Source organism: Anomalospiza imberbis, chromosome 3 (assembly GCF_031753505.1).
Source record: "Anomalospiza imberbis isolate Cuckoo-Finch-1a 21T00152 chromosome 3, ASM3175350v1, whole genome shotgun sequence".
NCBI classification, from domain to species: domain Eukaryota; kingdom Metazoa; phylum Chordata; class Aves; order Passeriformes; family Viduidae; genus Anomalospiza; species Anomalospiza imberbis.
This window is the reverse complement of record NC_089683.1, coordinates 46,373,567-46,390,796: the sequence shown is the minus strand read 5'-3', so window position 1 is coordinate 46,390,796 and position 17,230 is coordinate 46,373,567. Positions and strand designations below refer to the sequence as shown.

At 37.2% G+C, this 17,230-nt stretch overlaps 1 protein-coding gene across 2 annotated transcripts in view; it reads left to right on the top strand.

Moving 5' to 3' along the window:
- CDK19 (cyclin dependent kinase 19) overlaps nt 1-17,230 on the top strand; it is a 121,020-nt gene that overhangs the window by 51,495 nt on the left and 52,295 nt on the right. For both annotated transcript variants that reach the window (XM_068184254.1, XM_068184252.1), the window contains exon 4: nt 4,934-5,074. In XM_068184254.1, coding sequence (XP_068040355.1) covers nt 4,934-5,074 — 141 coding nt within the window. The remainder of the gene's footprint in view (nt 1-4,933; nt 5,075-17,230) is intronic.

Sequence of the window (17,230 nt, the reverse complement as noted above, 5' to 3'; positions counted from 1 at the left end):
ATTGGAAACTAAAGTGGTTGCTCTAGAAGTACTTCTATCCTCTTCTGTTTTTATTTTATTTTATTTTACTTGTGATAAATGCATTGACAAATTTTTCTTAGTTTCTAAAACTCTGATGTCTGAAATGAGTCGTAAATGTAGGCATATCAAACTGTGATTGATTTTTGGAACAGCAAATAAATTACTTGGGTTCACTGGGTCTTTGCTTTCTCTTTTTGAAAATCATGGAAATAATGCATGGTTAGTTTCTATACCACCTTAAGATTTTGATTTGTTCTTTCATACCCTTTTGGAATGCTTTACATTTAAAGTAAATATAGTAATTTGAGGTGGTTTTGTGTTGAAAATGAGACTAGAAGCTGTATAAAATAAATCCTCTTGGCCTTAGTACAGATTTTACATGTATCCAAGCTTCCTTCTCCTCAATATTAAAATGTAACTTTACTTTTTATTGGCACATTGACATAATTCTGTTTTGTTCTCAAAGGCTGGATTAGGGATTGGATAGAATGCAGGGTTTTTTCTGAAGCGTGGGAGCACAAGCAGTTTGCTTCAGCAGGGAGAGCCATCTGCATTGGCATGACTGCGTTTCAGTTTGAAGGAGATGCATGCAATTTTCAACAAGCACTGCCTTAAGCAGTAGAACTCAAAAGCAGTCAGGTTTTCTAGAGGCTTGTGTCTATGGATTGTCTCATGTGTGTTGAGGTGGGAGCTCACTGTAACTTCATTTAATCAGACATGCATAAATCCCTCTGTTAGCTGGCTTCCTACTTCAGTCAAAAGTTGCTAGGTCTGACTTGTTTGTTTGCTTGTTTTAACCTCTGTCACACTGAGCGGCAGTTCTTGGAATTGGGAATGGGATGACACAAACACATACAGACTTGGAAGCAGACTAAAATTAGGATCTTATTGAATGCTCACTTAACTGCTGGGTAAATCCTAGGGATTTGAATTTGCTCTGTGTTGTTATGCATTATGTTTGCCTTGTTAGTGGTGGAGAATTCAGAAGATGGACATAGTTCTTCACCAGCCAGCTTTCAAAGCAATTTCAATGCACTAGGTAACACAGAAGAAGGCAGTCAAACTCCTAGATTGAATGTTGTTTAATTTTATTTCCAAATGTCTAGTTTTGTTTCTCCTCTTCATTTTTTATCATTTATATGGTCTTGCTTTTGCAAGAGCTAAAATCATTTTATTGAAATAATGTGGTTCATCCAGTTTTCCTTGCAATTTTATTACACTTTTTAAAGTTGAAAACTGGGAATAAGTAGTTAGTAAGTAAAAACAATAGTCTCAGATATTGCAAGCAGCAAATTATACCTTCCTTGCTTTCCTAGGCTTCTGTTGAATGTATACTTTAATATTGGTCAGTGAAGTATTAATTTAATTTAGAATAAAGACTTAAAATCACTTCTACAAAGTTGCTGTCTTGTTTAAATTAAAACCAAAATATGTACAAATAGAAAAATTTTTACATTATATTTAATAGTGAATACCTAATTGGCTCACACCATTTTTGGGATCCAGTCAGTGTCAGCATGTTTTTAAGATTTAGGGATCAGAAATGTACAGAAAGGGAAAATGGCTAATTTTGCTGAATAGATTTCAATATTGCTTGGAGTTATGTTTGCCTCTTATGATATGTGTTCTTCTTTCGTTTTGAAAGATTTTAAATTTATCAGAAGAGAGCTTGCAGTGTTCTAATGAACTAATTAAAATGAATTTATGTCTGCATAACATTATGGATGGGTTTCTGTTATGTAGCATGCAACTGGTATAGTGTGGACTGACCATAACTTTCCTCATTAATTTTGCTGAATGAGTCTAGGTGTTTACCAGCTTTTTTGGCCAAGTGATCTATCAGGATATGTGAGTTATCTTTAAGGAATTGCAGTGAAAAAAGACATGGGGAATACTGAAGCTTTTTGACACTCTGCTTATTGTCTTGTTACAAATGTGCCTCTGACTTGCCTGAATAGTGGAAGTCCTCATGTTTTGTTGTTAATAGCTATTCATTAGGGGTAAGATTCAGCAGAGAACTTGAGTATACCTAAAGGTTACAAACTGCAGTGCACCAAGTGCACCTCATGCTTCCTATAGAGAGAGGCAGAACGTGCTTCATGCCTGTCATGGTTCAGATTTATACTCAACTTACAGGAGAGTCTTAATTTTATGCTATTTGGCAAAAAGATTTATTGAATGAGAGAAGTGTAGTTTTGAAGCCTAGTGGTTAAGTCAGTTTTCTGGAAAATGGGAAATGCAGGCTGTAATTCCTGTAAATTATTCCATGCCTTTATTAGGTCTAAGGTTCTGGCTGTTACATGCTGTACTTGAAGCAGCACCTGCTTGGTCTTCTATTTCTTAGACGGACACTGCCATTAAAATTGTTATTTAGTGTTTGTTAGGTGTGTTGTTCTTTCTTCATATGGCTGGTTGCTTACAAGAAATTGGATGAACTACTTTTTTTAGACAACTTTTCAGTGCAGGACTTGGTCACAAACACTGTGGATTCATTCCAATGTCATGGGGCAAATCTAGCTTTTCAGTTCCCTATACTACTTGGCCCTGCAGTATATTTTTAGCTTTTCTCCAGTTCTCTAAACTGTGATGGTTGCAATCTTTTGGATATAAACTTCCGTAGCGTAAGCTGGAAACAACAGGTTTTGTTTGCTTTTGCAGGAAATTGGATTTTACCTAGTGGTGATATTGCTTGCTTTGAGCAAAACTATCCATTTTGATTTGCTTCTGCAATTCAGTAACCCTTTCAAGAAAGGAGCTTGTTTCCTTTGCCTTTCTAACTGAGAGCCACATGGGCTGGGCAGTGACAGAAGTCCAATGGCATCAACCTGGTGCTGTCTCACTCCCAACTTCCAGAGGTACCAGAGCAGCTGAGGCAGAGCCAGAGGCAGAGCCACATGTGTTGTTCCTCCTCAACACATCTGTGGTTAATTGTGTCCCTTTCTGTCTCATAAGACTCCTTCATTTTCTCTGTGCCTAAGGACTAATGTTTTGTGTGAGTAGTAGTTGGTTTTTAGATGGGTGTAGGAATCCCTTCTACTGATTACATGCACCTTGAAAAAGGGCAGGACTGGATTTATGGGCCTTTGTATGACCTTTGCCTGTTGGTTCCTCTGTATTTTTCATTTTTCATTTCCTGTATTAATAAATATACTAATTTGTGAGTTTATGGTATAATTACTGCTTTATAAATCATATTGTAATTACACAGGAAGGTCGCTATCTGGTGAGCATTGTGTAGTACTAGGGACTCCTAGTTGAAGTTCTGAGACAGAATCTTCTTGTGGCATCACAAGAAAAAATTTTATAAGGAAATAATCCCTTAAAGCATTTCAATACAGTTTCCAGAGTGCACAACTAAGGATCAGGTACTAAGAGCTTGTCTTGTTTATGGATCCTCCTGAGTATATTGAAAACTGACAAGCCTGTAAATTTCTATTGTTTTTTAGTACAAAGCCATAAATACTGTACATTTATTAGTGGAAGGCTCTGTAGGAACATTGCTGATAGGGAGTAAGCAGGCTGTTTTGATTCATTTGGTGTTTTCTGCCTTTCTTATTTCTCTTTAAACACTATTGTTTACAGTTTTGCTAAGTACAGTTTGACAGTGGCTAAAGTACTGGTGACAGCCAGAGGTAGCATTTTCCCTGAGTAAACATTACCATTGGCATTGGGAGCAGCAGTGACAAACCGAGTTGGGGAGTGGGGATGGTGGAGGAGGGAGCAGTGGTCTAATTAAAACACAGCATTTGGCTACCTCTTTAACCTGGGAAGGGAGAAGATCTTCAGCTAGACAAATCCTATTTTAAAAATTGGGTAATTAATAGTCCTACTCTAGCGTTTTGTATAGCTTTCAGCAGAAACACAAATTGCCTTTATCATTTCTACCTTTCAAAAGACACAGAATTAAAAACTATTTTGTTATTTGAGGTGCTTCGTTGAATTGCCTTCAAGAAGGAGATTTTTTTTTTCCATCTCAATGAACATATGCTGAATGACCATATATTACGATTGAATTTGTGCCCTGCATAGCCCCACCTTTCTGAGGATTGAAAAGGTAGAATGGCCTGACTCCAGTTAATTTCTTGTACAGTGTAGCAAGACCAGACCTAACTCATCATCTCCACACTGATCTTAGAATTAATTAGTTTATGACTATTTCATGATCTCTCAGCAATCTTTCAGTGGTTTTTTTTTCATTCCTTCAACTAATACTGGGGTCCTTTACTGCATTCTGTGTTTTCAAGTGGTGTTTGTCCTCTAGTTGGCAGACTGACTTCTATAATCCAAGAGCCACCAACTTGTCATCATTAGTGAAGTATGCAGCCTTAAATTGGGAGCAAGAAGACAACCATTTTTAGATGTTTGAACATGATCTCACCCAAATGTTGTGGTGTGGGGTTTTTTGAGTTATATGTTCCCGCCTTCAAATATTTATTGAAATATTTGTTTAATCTGTCTACTGGGATCCTGATTTTGGGAGGAATAGTAGTTGCAAGTATGCTAGCCTAGGTGTTTTTGAAGAGGAGGAGGGAAAGTCTCTATGAAAGCATAGAGTGTGGTCCTCCTACTAGTAGATACTCCTGGATTGAAAGGTTCTGGTCTAGCTGCCAAGGGTAAGAGGATGCCATATGGGGAGAAGGGAGGAAGGAGAATGTCTAAGACCCTTTACTGGAGGTAAGTAGCCAGTATTTAGATATTCACAAAAACTTCACGGCTGTTCTTTGAAGCAACTCGGAGAATAAAAACAATTTTAAGAGAATTGTGAGTGTATCACTATTACTTTAATTCCAAAGTTCACTAGACTTTGTATCTCATTCCATTTTTTAGTGTTAAAAATTAAAATATCCCAAAACACCCAACCTTCTCACCTAATACCTAACTTTCTTCATGTTTCTACTTGTTTTATTTCTAGCATATTATCAAGTTTCACCGTGCCTCAAAAGCAAATAAAAAACCCATGCAGTTGCCAAGATCTATGGTTAAATCCCTACTCTACCAGATCCTCGATGGAATCCATTATCTCCATGCAAACTGGGTGCTTCACAGAGATCTGGTAAGTGTGGCATGTGATACCTGGCTGAGAGAGTTCCACGTGCGTGTTGTTGGGTTGGACAAGAAAAGCCCCTGTTAGTAATCTTGCGTATCGATCCCTACAGCTCTTCCTGTTATTGTTGCAGGAGACCAGTTGTGCCTTTAAACATGAAAACAAACTATGCTTTCACATTGTTTTTGTCTGAGTCATCTGAGCTCGGACAATGATGCCAGATCCGGTAAAGGGATTGCAAATATCAATATCCAAAAACAGTACGTGAGACAGCTGATAGATGTTGGTTGAACGTTCTTACAACTTTTCGCATGACTTTGAAAAGGCATCTAAATAGGAGAGTGATTGATACCCTTTTACATTGTTTGGCTTACGTGCAAGTTAGCATAAAAGCTAGTGAAAGAGTAGTTTTTTCATGGAGTATTTCTTTTCCATGTGGTATTTTTTTCTGACCGTGGGAAGAGAACTATAAAAGAGTTATCATCTTGAAATTTCTCATGACCTGAAGTAGCTCTTGAAGTTGATTGCAGATTACAAGGGCAGCCAGTTGCCTTGTCTCTAGTTCCCCTTTTTCCCTTAAAGTTTTCCATTGCTCCTCATAATTACATGAAGTGCTACCGTGGTTTACGAAAAGAATACTAATACAGGTGTGCTTCCACTTGCATTCTAACTACAACGTTTGGCATGAAACAGTGTGATGGTTAATATGCCAAACAACGTTCTTAGGTATGGTAATCTGTGTATATAGTCACTGCTTTTATTTTGGCTATTTTTGGTTTTTTATTGTTGTCCCAGCATGTCAAAATAGGGCTGCCTATCCAGAAACTTTGAGTCACTAATTGTTCTTGAGTTTTTAATAGTAAGTAGGGACTTTGATTAATTTTTGGTTGTCGACCAAATTTTTTTTAATAGATAAAGTAGGGCAGACCTGGAATACAAGTTACAAACATTTTCTGAACTGAATTTTGTTTATTTTTTGTTGTAATACCTAACAACAGTGGCCAGAGCAGCTTTCAGTTTTCGTTGTGGATATTTTTTATTTTTAAACTTTGTTCCTTGGTTGTTTATAGTTAGTTTTTCTGTGAAATTCCAGATGTTAGTATATTTGGGGAGGGGCAGGGGTTGGGGTTTGCCTTTGGAATGGTAGCCATGACCAAAAAACAGGAAGCATGTACAACTCTGATTTTCACGTTACAATTACTGCTTTTCTAAAGAGTCAGCTGCTGCTTTGGCAGAGTGCTCAGCTGTGATTAGCCACAGCTTGAGCAGTTACACCTGAAAAGTCTATATCCAGCTCCAAGGGAGACATAGCTGTTCATGGAACTGTTAATTACATACACACTGAAATGCCATACATGAACTCGTTATTTTGATAGGAAATACACAATGGTATCTAAGATAATAACAACAAATAGCCTTGAGAATTTTCTTGCAGGTGTTGTTATTTTCAGCCTGCAGCACCAGGTGTTTTGCATGACTAGCGCTGCTACTTTACAGTTCTTATCTGTTGCTGATGAGTTACAGCAAAGCTGTTGTCTAATGTCTTTGTCTTTTCTTTTGGAATGTTGAGAGATGATGGTTGCTGTTGTGAAAAAGACTGTTTTTTTTGGTTCTGGAATGATAGTGCTTGAATGTTGTTGGCATAATTGAGAAGGGAGAAGAATAGTAATTTGTGAAGTCTTAGTGTGTTCTGGTCTGCAAAGAAATGTAAACTGATGGATTCTGGGATGGCTCAGTAAGGCAAAGGAAACCATTTCAAAAATTGCTTTGATACACTAGTGATTTAAAAGTATAATCAGAATCCCTTGCCTTTTAAAATTTTTTTCTGGATTTCTGGAGACTTCAGGTATGTCAAATAGTTATATCTTGAGCATGGTAAGAAAAAAACCTGATGTCATTCTGGATATGTCTTTGTGTCTGCACTTGAAATTAGAGGCTAATATAACTAGTAACCAATTTAAATCCTGGATTAACCAAAATTTTTTACGTATCTGTAATTTTTATTTGTATGCTCATGCTTGTGACTTTTTGCTACTAAGAATGATACCTCAGACACAATTTCACTGGAATCAGTTTCTTGCATAATACATAAATACCAGCTCCTCAGGGTCTTTTTAAGATGGGGAGCAGTTTTTCTGGTGGTTTTCTCTTAGCTGTTTGAATTTACAGCTGCTGGAAGAAGTATTTTTCTATTTTGTGTAAACCAAATTTTGCATCAAAACACCTTGTACTTCCTTGGTTTAATATAACTCTGTTCTTACTATTTTTAACCTGTATTTGGATGTAGACCAAAAATGGTGACATCCATAAAAGTCATGTTATGCTTATTTCATTACTCAATAAAATTAGATTCTCCAAGAATATTTATCATAATATTAGTCAAATTCTCCTGAGCCATGGAAATGACCTCTGTAATTTATTTAACAAATGTTGTTGTGAAAAAACAGAAACCTGGGAGGTTAAGTATTTGCTTAGAGGTATTTGAAGAACATTATTTATATCTTCATTTACTACTGCCTTAAATCAAAGAGGCTTTTAAAGAAGCTGGAATACCAAATTCGTTACTTAAAAACCTTAGAATTACTAAGATATTTTTACTTAAATCATTTTTAAGATCAGCACTAGCCAGCAAGTGCATGACAGGGGAATAAAAGTGGTGAACAATGTGAACTTGGTGACTTGAATTCCATGTCCATTCCTTGGGCTGAGCTCGTGGATGGCTGTTCCCGCAAGGACTCAGTCTCCTTCCTCTCTTCCTGCCTGCCTGGCAGTGACACCCCTGCTAATGGCCTGGCAGGGGACACTCACCTGGCTCCTGGTGAGCTCATTCAGGGAGTTAAACCCACACAAAGTGTCACAGAAAGCTTTTCACCTGCAGAGCTTGTTTTCTGCAGGGTTAGGTCCTGGAGGGACCACACTGGGGGCTTAGCTGGGTGTGCAGGAGCCTGCGCAGGGGCAGTGTGAGGCAGGAGGTGGTGGCAGAAAGCTCAGCAGAAGCCATTCCAGCATCGCTTGTCAAAAGATCTGGTTATTTTATTGTTAAAATGCACTATTTTAATTCTTAGGAAGGAGTGCAAGTGTTTTTAAAAGATTAAATTGGTATAACTTTTTAATGCAAGACTTACAGCTGCTTAAGACTGCCAACACAAGTCCATCTTTAGGAAAGTGCTCAAATTGAGGCAAACACCAAATAGACTTGTACTCTTGCTTCTACAAATTGGGAACTAATTTAGTGTTGTGTATCTTTCAAATTTTTGTAGTATTTGGGTTATTTTGAGTCTGGCTTTTATATCCTGAAGGTAGCTGAAAGGTGTTAAATTACTTTTTAGTTTTTTTTGTTTTGTTTTGTTTTTTTTTTTTTTTTTTTTAGCTAAGCTCTTAATTTTTCTTGGGTAGAAAACATTCAGCCTTTATGGCAAGATTCAAACAAGTATAGACTGTGGGACAGGAGCACTGGGTTATTGATTTCTTTGACTAGCATTGTGTCAGTTTATACATCTTGGAGTTGACCTAAGTCTGTGAAAATCCATACATTTGTTCTCCTGTGATCCCATTTTGAGTGGGATTTTGCTGTTTGCATGTCATTGGGCAATGATAATTTAGTCTTTTCAGCATAGCAGTGTTCATGAAAGCCATGCATGAGAGGGGGGAGGATTTGCTGGCTTTGCTAGCTGCTGGAGCATTTCATTATGAACAAGAGGTTAATAGAGATAGATGTTGGAGAAAAAAACCTTTGAGTACAAAGCTTTAGGCTTTTTAAAATACTCTATATACACTGTGGGCTGTCCGCTTGAACGGGGTCTAACCAGTGCTCCATACCTTGAGGCAAGAGCAAGCACTTGAAGTACACTATTTCAGAGTGTTCTGAGATCTTTGTCCCCTCCTCTCCTAGAAGGGGAATATTTAGTTTTTACAGGAATGTTCAGCAATGGTCTTAGTTTGCCAAAATGTCAAAAAATTGAGATCTTCCATATAGTGTTTGCAATGTCTGTTCAGGTTAGCAGCTGAAGGGATTTGAGCACTTTCTTGTTCTAGCAATCCTTCTGTAGATTAGTTGCTTAAGGTCAAAAGCAGATAGAGACCATATCCTTCATAACCTGATAAAAGTAATTTCTATTTGTAACAGAATGTATTTTCCTGAAGGGAGGTGTTACCTATGGGATGTTTGAAGTGCACAGAATCCATATGGAGAAATTAATTTAAGATTCCACTTACGTACCTTGGGCATTTCTTTAGAATACTGCTTAATATTAAAATGACTGGTTGAAAAATGAATATTGAAAATCAAACTCACCAGAAAAATGCAGATTTCTTCTTCCCCTCCCCAGGGAGTTAAATGGTTGCTCTAAGAATTCTGAAATAGAAAACTTGCTTGTCATGGTCATATAAAGTAACTTTGTAAGATGAGCAAAGTTGCTTAAGTGTTTTTATTATATAAACATTAATCTGGGCACATCTGTGTCCATGTGGGGTTTTCTCAGTGTAACCAGTTCTCTCCAAATTAACCTTTTCACTCTAATTTCACTAATTCACTGAGGAGAGGGCGGAGGAATCCAGTTTTGGTAAAGACTTTGCTACTGGTTTCCTATATTCAGCTTTTTTATTACCATCTCCTTGTCTCTTAAAGAAGGAGAAAATAATATCTGTGTTCTGTAGTTTGTTTCACTGTGACATCTGTATTGGAGAAGCTATTTTCATTGTGTGCTTAAGCTAAGGGTTTCTGTTTCTTTATGGAGTGAATTAGGGAAGGTCTATGTGCTTCTCCCACCTTCAGAATTTATGGAGAGCTAATCTGGGCATTTTTGGTGAAAGGACATAGCAGACAATTGAGGTTGACATAATTTTGACTCCATGTATCTGTCTGTATAGTAAATATCTATTTGCAGCCTTTAGGGTGATCAAATGTGTGAGCTTTTGGATTCAGGCATCTTAACAAGTCCCCTGGATACCCATCTGGTGTAGGAGCAGGAAGCCAAGGGTATCTTTCCAAGGGTAAATTTTGAGCAGAGCCAAGAGATGCCAGTGTCGTGTCTGGCTCTGGCTGGCCGTGATTGCACTAAGGCAAGCTGTCTTCTCCACTGGTCCTGCTCTGCATCTCTTGTGGAACTGTGTAGAGTGGACAATGCAGTATTTTTGTCTCTTATGGTTTTCTGGAAAATGCAGCCATCTGGAACCTGGTTTTTCTTCTGTCAAAAGTAAAGCAGAAAGGGAAAGCCCAAACTGAAGGGGTCAGATGGATAATTTTCTGTGGGAATCTGCAACTTCTGTCTCCATTCAAGCACAGCCTATTCAGAAATGATTGAACTGAATAGGTTTTCATCCTCTAACTTTGTTAATTTATGGGTTTTATAAAAGATATTTTTGTTTATTCAAAATAAGTGTTTAAAATGACCCATCACAAGTTTTCTGGAGAATAGCAACATTTTAGTAAATTTTCAGTAATTCAGTTATATTAAATTCAATAAAGCTCTAACAGTTTTCAGGTTTTTAGTTGACTAATTGACTTTTAGTTTAGGAAAAACCCCTAGTCATTTTCTTACAGTAATCCTTTTCTAACCAGCATGTAAATATGGAGTCTATTACCATGGACTCTGCTCTGAAACTTTGCTCCCACATTACACAACTCACTTAACTTGTCTCTGCCTCTGTTTCCCAATCTGTAACCTATTTATGGGTCTATTTCATAGCTCACTGTTTAATGTGCTATGAAATTGATATAGTATAGCATGGCTTATGTAGGTGACTTACTTTTGTTGTTTGATGCTCTTCTTCTAAAATTAAAAATAATTGCATGTTGTATGAAGGCACCAGAAGACTTAAAATTGTTATAGAGATACTGTTTGCTTCTGCTTTTATGCTTTCATTTCAAAGCCTTTGATAAACAAATGCTTATTATTACTAGTTTATATCACTTAAATACTTCTCCCACTTCCTCCCTGTGCCCTCCTAAGATTTTCCAGTAAATGATTAGAAAAGTTACCCAAAAAGCAGCAGAACTGAAGTGGCTTTTAAATTTCCCACTTGCATTTTGCTATGCAAGCAAACTGTGGGTTTGAAAAATAAAATGTAAATAGATGAGTGTGGGAAACTCCCCTTTTACTAGCAATTCTAAAATGGGATTTTTATGTGCTGATATCAAAAGTAAATTTGGATACAGGTTCATGCATCCCTCTCTTGACAGGCAGCTGCTGCGTAGGAATGTAGAACTGTTGAGTCCTGCCTTCTGCCAGTAATTTTGTACTGGCTTGAAAAGCTTCTTGGCCCTGCTGTACCCATTTGAGCATGCACACGACTCCTATAAATAAATACCAAGTCAACCTGTCTACCAGTTTCTTTAAACTTTTAAAACCCACTGTAATTGTAATCCCCACCATTCTGTGTCATCGTGTGTGCACGCATGGGAAGGGTGCGGGAATATGTCCAGACATGCACTCCTGACTTGTATTCTTCCCGAGCTGTGTATGGGTTCAGGACTCCTAATCATTTATTTTTCCATCTGCATGATCTCCTTGGGATGGAGGACACTTCACACAGTGTCAGAGAATCATATGAATGATCATACTCAGCTTGCAGATTTCCCAAAAGAAAGAAAATGCAGGCTAACCCACATGTTTCAAGAAATAAGAGTCCATTGATGACTTTAGAAAGTAACTTGAATTTACTGACTGAAAGGTCAACACATTTTTCTTCTTTTATATCTGGTTAGAGAGAAGATAAATTTTTTTTATTTACTAGTGAGGAAGAGCAGGATGTCGGTGCCTATACATGTATCTGTACGTGCTTCTAGATTGATAAATGAACCAGAAGTTTTACATGCTGATTAACAAACTGAGTTTTATCAGCATGTACTTTTATCTTTTTTAAAAAATATTAAGCATATATTGAGGGCACCTCTTAAAAATGGTGTGTTTCTCATTACTTGGAACTTTGCTTTTGTCCTTCAGTTGTAAAAACTAATCTTCACATGATTTGAAAAGGTATGTGAAGACGTGCAGATTGCTACCTGTGTTGTGTACATGGAAACAGCAATTTTTCCATGGCTGACTAATGCATACCTTTTGGTTTGTGGCAAGAGTATTAAGATGTTTGTAGATTAATTTTTACTAATAAAAATAATTACAGTTGAAGAGAAATGCTTTACCTCAGGTTCTGAAACAAGCTTATGCTCATAAAACCCTGACTGGATATAAATTCAGATGAGTCAGAAGAAACAAAGGGACTGATTTAATGTTCTTTTGGCAGTGTTTTGCTGCTAAAGTCAACAGATGACATATGGCCTGTGAACTTCTTATCTCTTTTCCTGAGATGGAAAAAGGGCGACAAGGAAGTGAAAGTATTAAAATAATTTTAATTTTTTTTCTGATACAGAATAAACAGATTGAAAACGTCATCTTTTCTAATAGCCCCAGTTTAGCTTGCCATCTGCTGTGAAGAGGTTTCTAGTAAATACGTGATGTATTTAAACTTACTGTTGCAGCAAACTGTTTAGGGTGAGCAAACTGAGTTTTGCCTTCTAAATAAAAATGTAAATGTTTGAAGCTGCTTTTAGAAGTTTTTCTTTTGTAAAGGTATTACTATTTTTTTTTCTGTTGGAAAAGGTACCCTTGGGCTAATGGGATTGACTACAAGTGCATTTATGGGATTATTTCTGTTTGGACTCATTACCTCTTCTGAATAAGGCTACAGAGGTTGGCACCATATTGTTTTATAGTAATAGAAATCAGTGAAGCTTATGAAAAGTATGTTACAGTTAGTGAATACAACTAATGTAACAACATGTAATTGAGAAAAAAAAAAGCACATTTTTTTCTCCATGTTACTTGCTATCTTGTGCTTTCTCATGTGCATTTCTCTTCATTTGCAAATATGCTGTAGTTATTGCTGCTCTACTAAGCAGTTGCAGTTACATTGCAGATTGTCTTGCATTTAAATTAAGCATCTTTCATTAGTGATCCAGGAAGCTGCAGTGACTTGCATAGGATGTTAGTTTATTTCTCATTTTACTATGTGTGAACTTTGTCAAAGAAACAGGCTCTGCTGCAGAAAATGACTGATCAGCTGGTGTTTCCCAGATGGCTTATCTCAGGACCTCTGTCTTCTCCAACCTCCATGCTTTCTGGCTAATGCTTCAGAAATCACTGGCCGTATGGTAGCTCTTAAGACCGAATACCACAGTTCTGTCAGTTAAAACAAAGGAAATACTTTGCATAATCTGTCAAGTGATCCTACTGTGTGAAGTGATCCTCTCAGAAACTGGGCATTAGGTCTTCTCCCTAAAGATTCATCTTTAGGGAGGTTTCTGAATTTCGCATAAAATGATCTTGGAATTAAAATTTCAATACATTTTGTTTAATACAGGAACAGTTCCTTCAGGATATCTGACCACTGATAAAATATTTATAATATTCTAGGACCTATTTTAACAGTGAAGCAGCAAAGATTTCAAGACAGAAAAGGCTTGTCATAGCGCAAGTAGTCAAAAGCACAGTTTTCTGAATACCAAATCTACGTACTAAGAGTATTCTTTAGACTGCTATTCTCTGTTGTTTTCCTGCACTCTGGAAGCTAAAGCCCGTGTGAATATGACAGTTGATTTGACAGATCCCATTCCACTTTGTTCAGCATTTCAGTGGTGTTAGAGCACAGTTCATCTGGGTTTCTCTGAGTGGCTTGGAGAAGCACTTCCAAGCAGTTCAGTAACCTTTCTATGCTCCTATGTAAAGTAGTTGAAAACTGTGTGGAAATTCTTTTATTCTATTTAAGTTAGCTGCTGGCATCTGAAAAATGTTCTTTATATGGGACTTATTTACATTTTCCTGCAACTCCTTCCTCCCACCCCCAAGCTAGCCCTCCATCTGTGACATTTGGGCTCCTACTGCTGTAATAATCTTTGAACATAGGTTGAGGCTATTTTTCTATTAGTTTATTTCTACTTAACCAATTCTGGTGTGTTTGGGATGTTTTTTGTGTTTTTTTGGTTGAAGTATTTTACCTAACCAAAAAAAAAAAAAGTCATAAAAATGTAGTCAGGTTGTACTAGGATTTTATGCCTGCTTGTTTTGCTAGTTTAAATATTGAGCTCGAATCCCAAAATTTAGTTCTGTGTAGCTGGTGTTCTCAAACGTAACTAATGAAAAATAAAATTCCATAGCCAATATTTTGCATTCCTGAAAATCCTCTTGGAATGGGAGATTTCAGCTACTCAAGCCATTTTGTCTTACACTGTAGTTGTTGCCAAAGAGAAGATTTTTCAGAAGTGTGTCTTCTGTTCTGCATTCTTCTCTAATCCATGAAATGCACTTGTACATTTTTACTTTGATTTGCCTTTCATGTAGTTACTTTTGATGTAACAGTTGCGGATGATGAATGTTAGAATTATGAAATAAATGCAAACCTCAACTGATACTGACTTCTAATGCTATGACAACTGGTTTTGTGGCTGTTCAACTGTGAGCTAATGATTAGTTATTTGCCAGCTCAGCTGAAATACAACTTCTTAAATAAGATATTTAAAGTTTGGTTTATTTCTTGATATTCAGAGGATGAATCCCACTCTCAGCCCTAAAACCATTTATCAAGTAAATATTAATTTGAATTCTTGATAGCTAAACGAGATAGAATTGCAGACCCATTTAAGGTTTTGGGTAAGGCTTGTGCTTGAAATTCTGGTTATAGCTAGATAATACAATACGCTTTCAGTAGCTTCTTAGTAATTTTGCTGTCAGCAAATATATATGCTGTTGCTGGCTGGCTGCTGCTTTTTTCTAGGATGTAGGATTTACTTAAGTTTGTTTCTCTGTGCACGTCTCTTTGCTGTGGTGAGGAGCTGCTCTTCTTTGGTGCCAGCTTCTGTAGTGCAATGGGAAGAGCTTGCAGTAGCAGTAAACCTTTTAGGGGACCTAAAAGTAATCTTTCCTATCTACCAGAAGAGTGCCTGAGTGTATATTGCAAGTGGTTTGATATGTTTGAAAAAATGTTAGATCAAGCTGTTTTCTTGTTTATCTCATTTAAAGATCCTTTTTTCCTTCTGCAATGTGAAGTTTTGATTCTTATTTTTTCCCCCTCTCTACAGGGATATGTGTTCCTATTCCTTTACACTCCTCCAGCTTACTGACGTGCTGTACCCCACAGTTCTGCTCACTTCAGGATATTTCTTTTTGCTTCATTGGAAAAATACTGGATGCTAATGTCTCTTCCTCACTCTCATGGGTGGCGTACATGGGGACACTCAAGAAAGTCTGCATGAAGTGTTGAACTAGATTAGCTAAACTGCATTAAACTTGTCCCGTGGCTCTTCTGAGTGGTCTGAAAAGTACCTACTTGGCTGTTCTGAAAGTGGTCTGTGCCCAGTCCAGCTGTACCAGTGCAAGACAGTGGTGTCCCTGCCCAGCCCTCTGCGGCACTGGGGGCGATGCTGGGTGCTCAGTGATGTGAGGGTGCTTCTCCACTCTGTCTGACCCAGCCCATGGTCCCAGTGCTGCCTTTGAGGTGCTACAAGAGGACTGGAGTGCTACAGCACAGGAGCCCATCCACTCCAGCCATCTGCTGCCTGGGTGATTATTTCCAGCTAAGATAGCATGGGCTGTTAGAGGCAGCAACATTTTAAACTATACAACTGTTTTTGGTGCACATGATGTGGAGCCCTTTTTTAGTATTTTGGTAGTTTTAATGTAGTTGAAAACCTTAAACTAATGCAGAGGGTATGACTACATGAACAAGTTACTGCAAGGTAATCTAGGGTGTGGATTTACTCTTCATTAGGTGCTCTGTAGTATGTGCTCACCTGCATGTTTTTATTCGGCAGAAAATGCATAGTCCTTTGATATTTCACTCCTTAATAGGGTGAGATGAAATTGTCCTATTTACTGTCATTAAAACTGGACAGCTTGTTCAGTAATTTCCAAGTGCTTTACATTTTTCTGAGAGTGATTTTATTAAAATGCAAGTGACTAAAAGGTCAGTGTAGTAATAATGACAGTATGGTATTGAGTTTTTCTGACTGGTACCCACATGCTAAGCTTGTAGAACAATGCAGCCTTTTGGGTACAGTTCTTTTACAGTGTGTGTCTAATTTAGGCTTCAGCATGCAAGAAGCACTTCAGTCTTAGAAAAAATTTTGTTCATAATTAAAGGTGTGAGTGTCTCTTTTCATCCTAATAATGTTAGATTTCAACTTGTTAAATGTATTGATAGCTTTGGGATTTTTAATAGTAGGAACATTGCAGCCATTAAATCTTTATCAAAATTATTATTGACTCCAATAAAGCTTCCCATACTTTAATTCTGGTCCTAAGTTTGTGTCTATTCTCAAAACTGATGTTGCAACTTACAGAGAAGAATTTCAGCTCATGAGCATAGACTATACAAAACATGGGACAGAGTAACAGGAAGTATAAAGAGCTCTGATGCTGTGTTCTGAAAGCCAGGGATCTTCTCAAAGGCATTTTGTTACACAGTAAACTTTTCAAAAGTCATAATCTAGCTTTGAGTAACAGGACTTGAGTGTCTAGCCTGTTTATGCAGTTTGGAAAAAAGAAAATAAAAAAAATTCTACAGGGAGTTTGTTTGCCTTTTAAGTACTTGATTTTTGTAAGAATATCTAAAGACTTATTGGCAACATCAACAGTGAGGCAAATCCTAAGACCTGAGCACTGAAAACATAGATATTTTATCTAGTAAGCTGAGGCAAATTTGCTGTAGCAAGTACAGTTGTGTCTTACTTTGAAAGTGTGTTATGTATTTGGAGTTGTTTAATTAAAAAAAAAAAAAAATATAAAAATTAGGGCAGCTTGACCTGCCACTCTTTAACATGCTCGTGTTTTTTACATGAATCACAGTGTTTCTCAGGAATCTCACAGCCATTGCATGTCTATGCAGGTTGTTTTTCATTTTTAAAAAGGGCATAATTGTTGAATGGAAAAATATTATAATTAGTTCTGAACTACTTCAGATTTTGTTTTCGGCACGTAGAACCTTCTTCACAACTATTCTTCTGGGTTTTTTCTTGACACAAATCTTTTATTTGCTTCCAACTTCCTTCTCCTTTGCCCATGTTCCATATCTGTTGATCTGCCTTTTGCCACTTCTTTAACATTACTCATATAACCTTGACTCAGCTTTGACTCTCCCAAAATACTCCTCTATCTCATCTTCACAATCTTAATT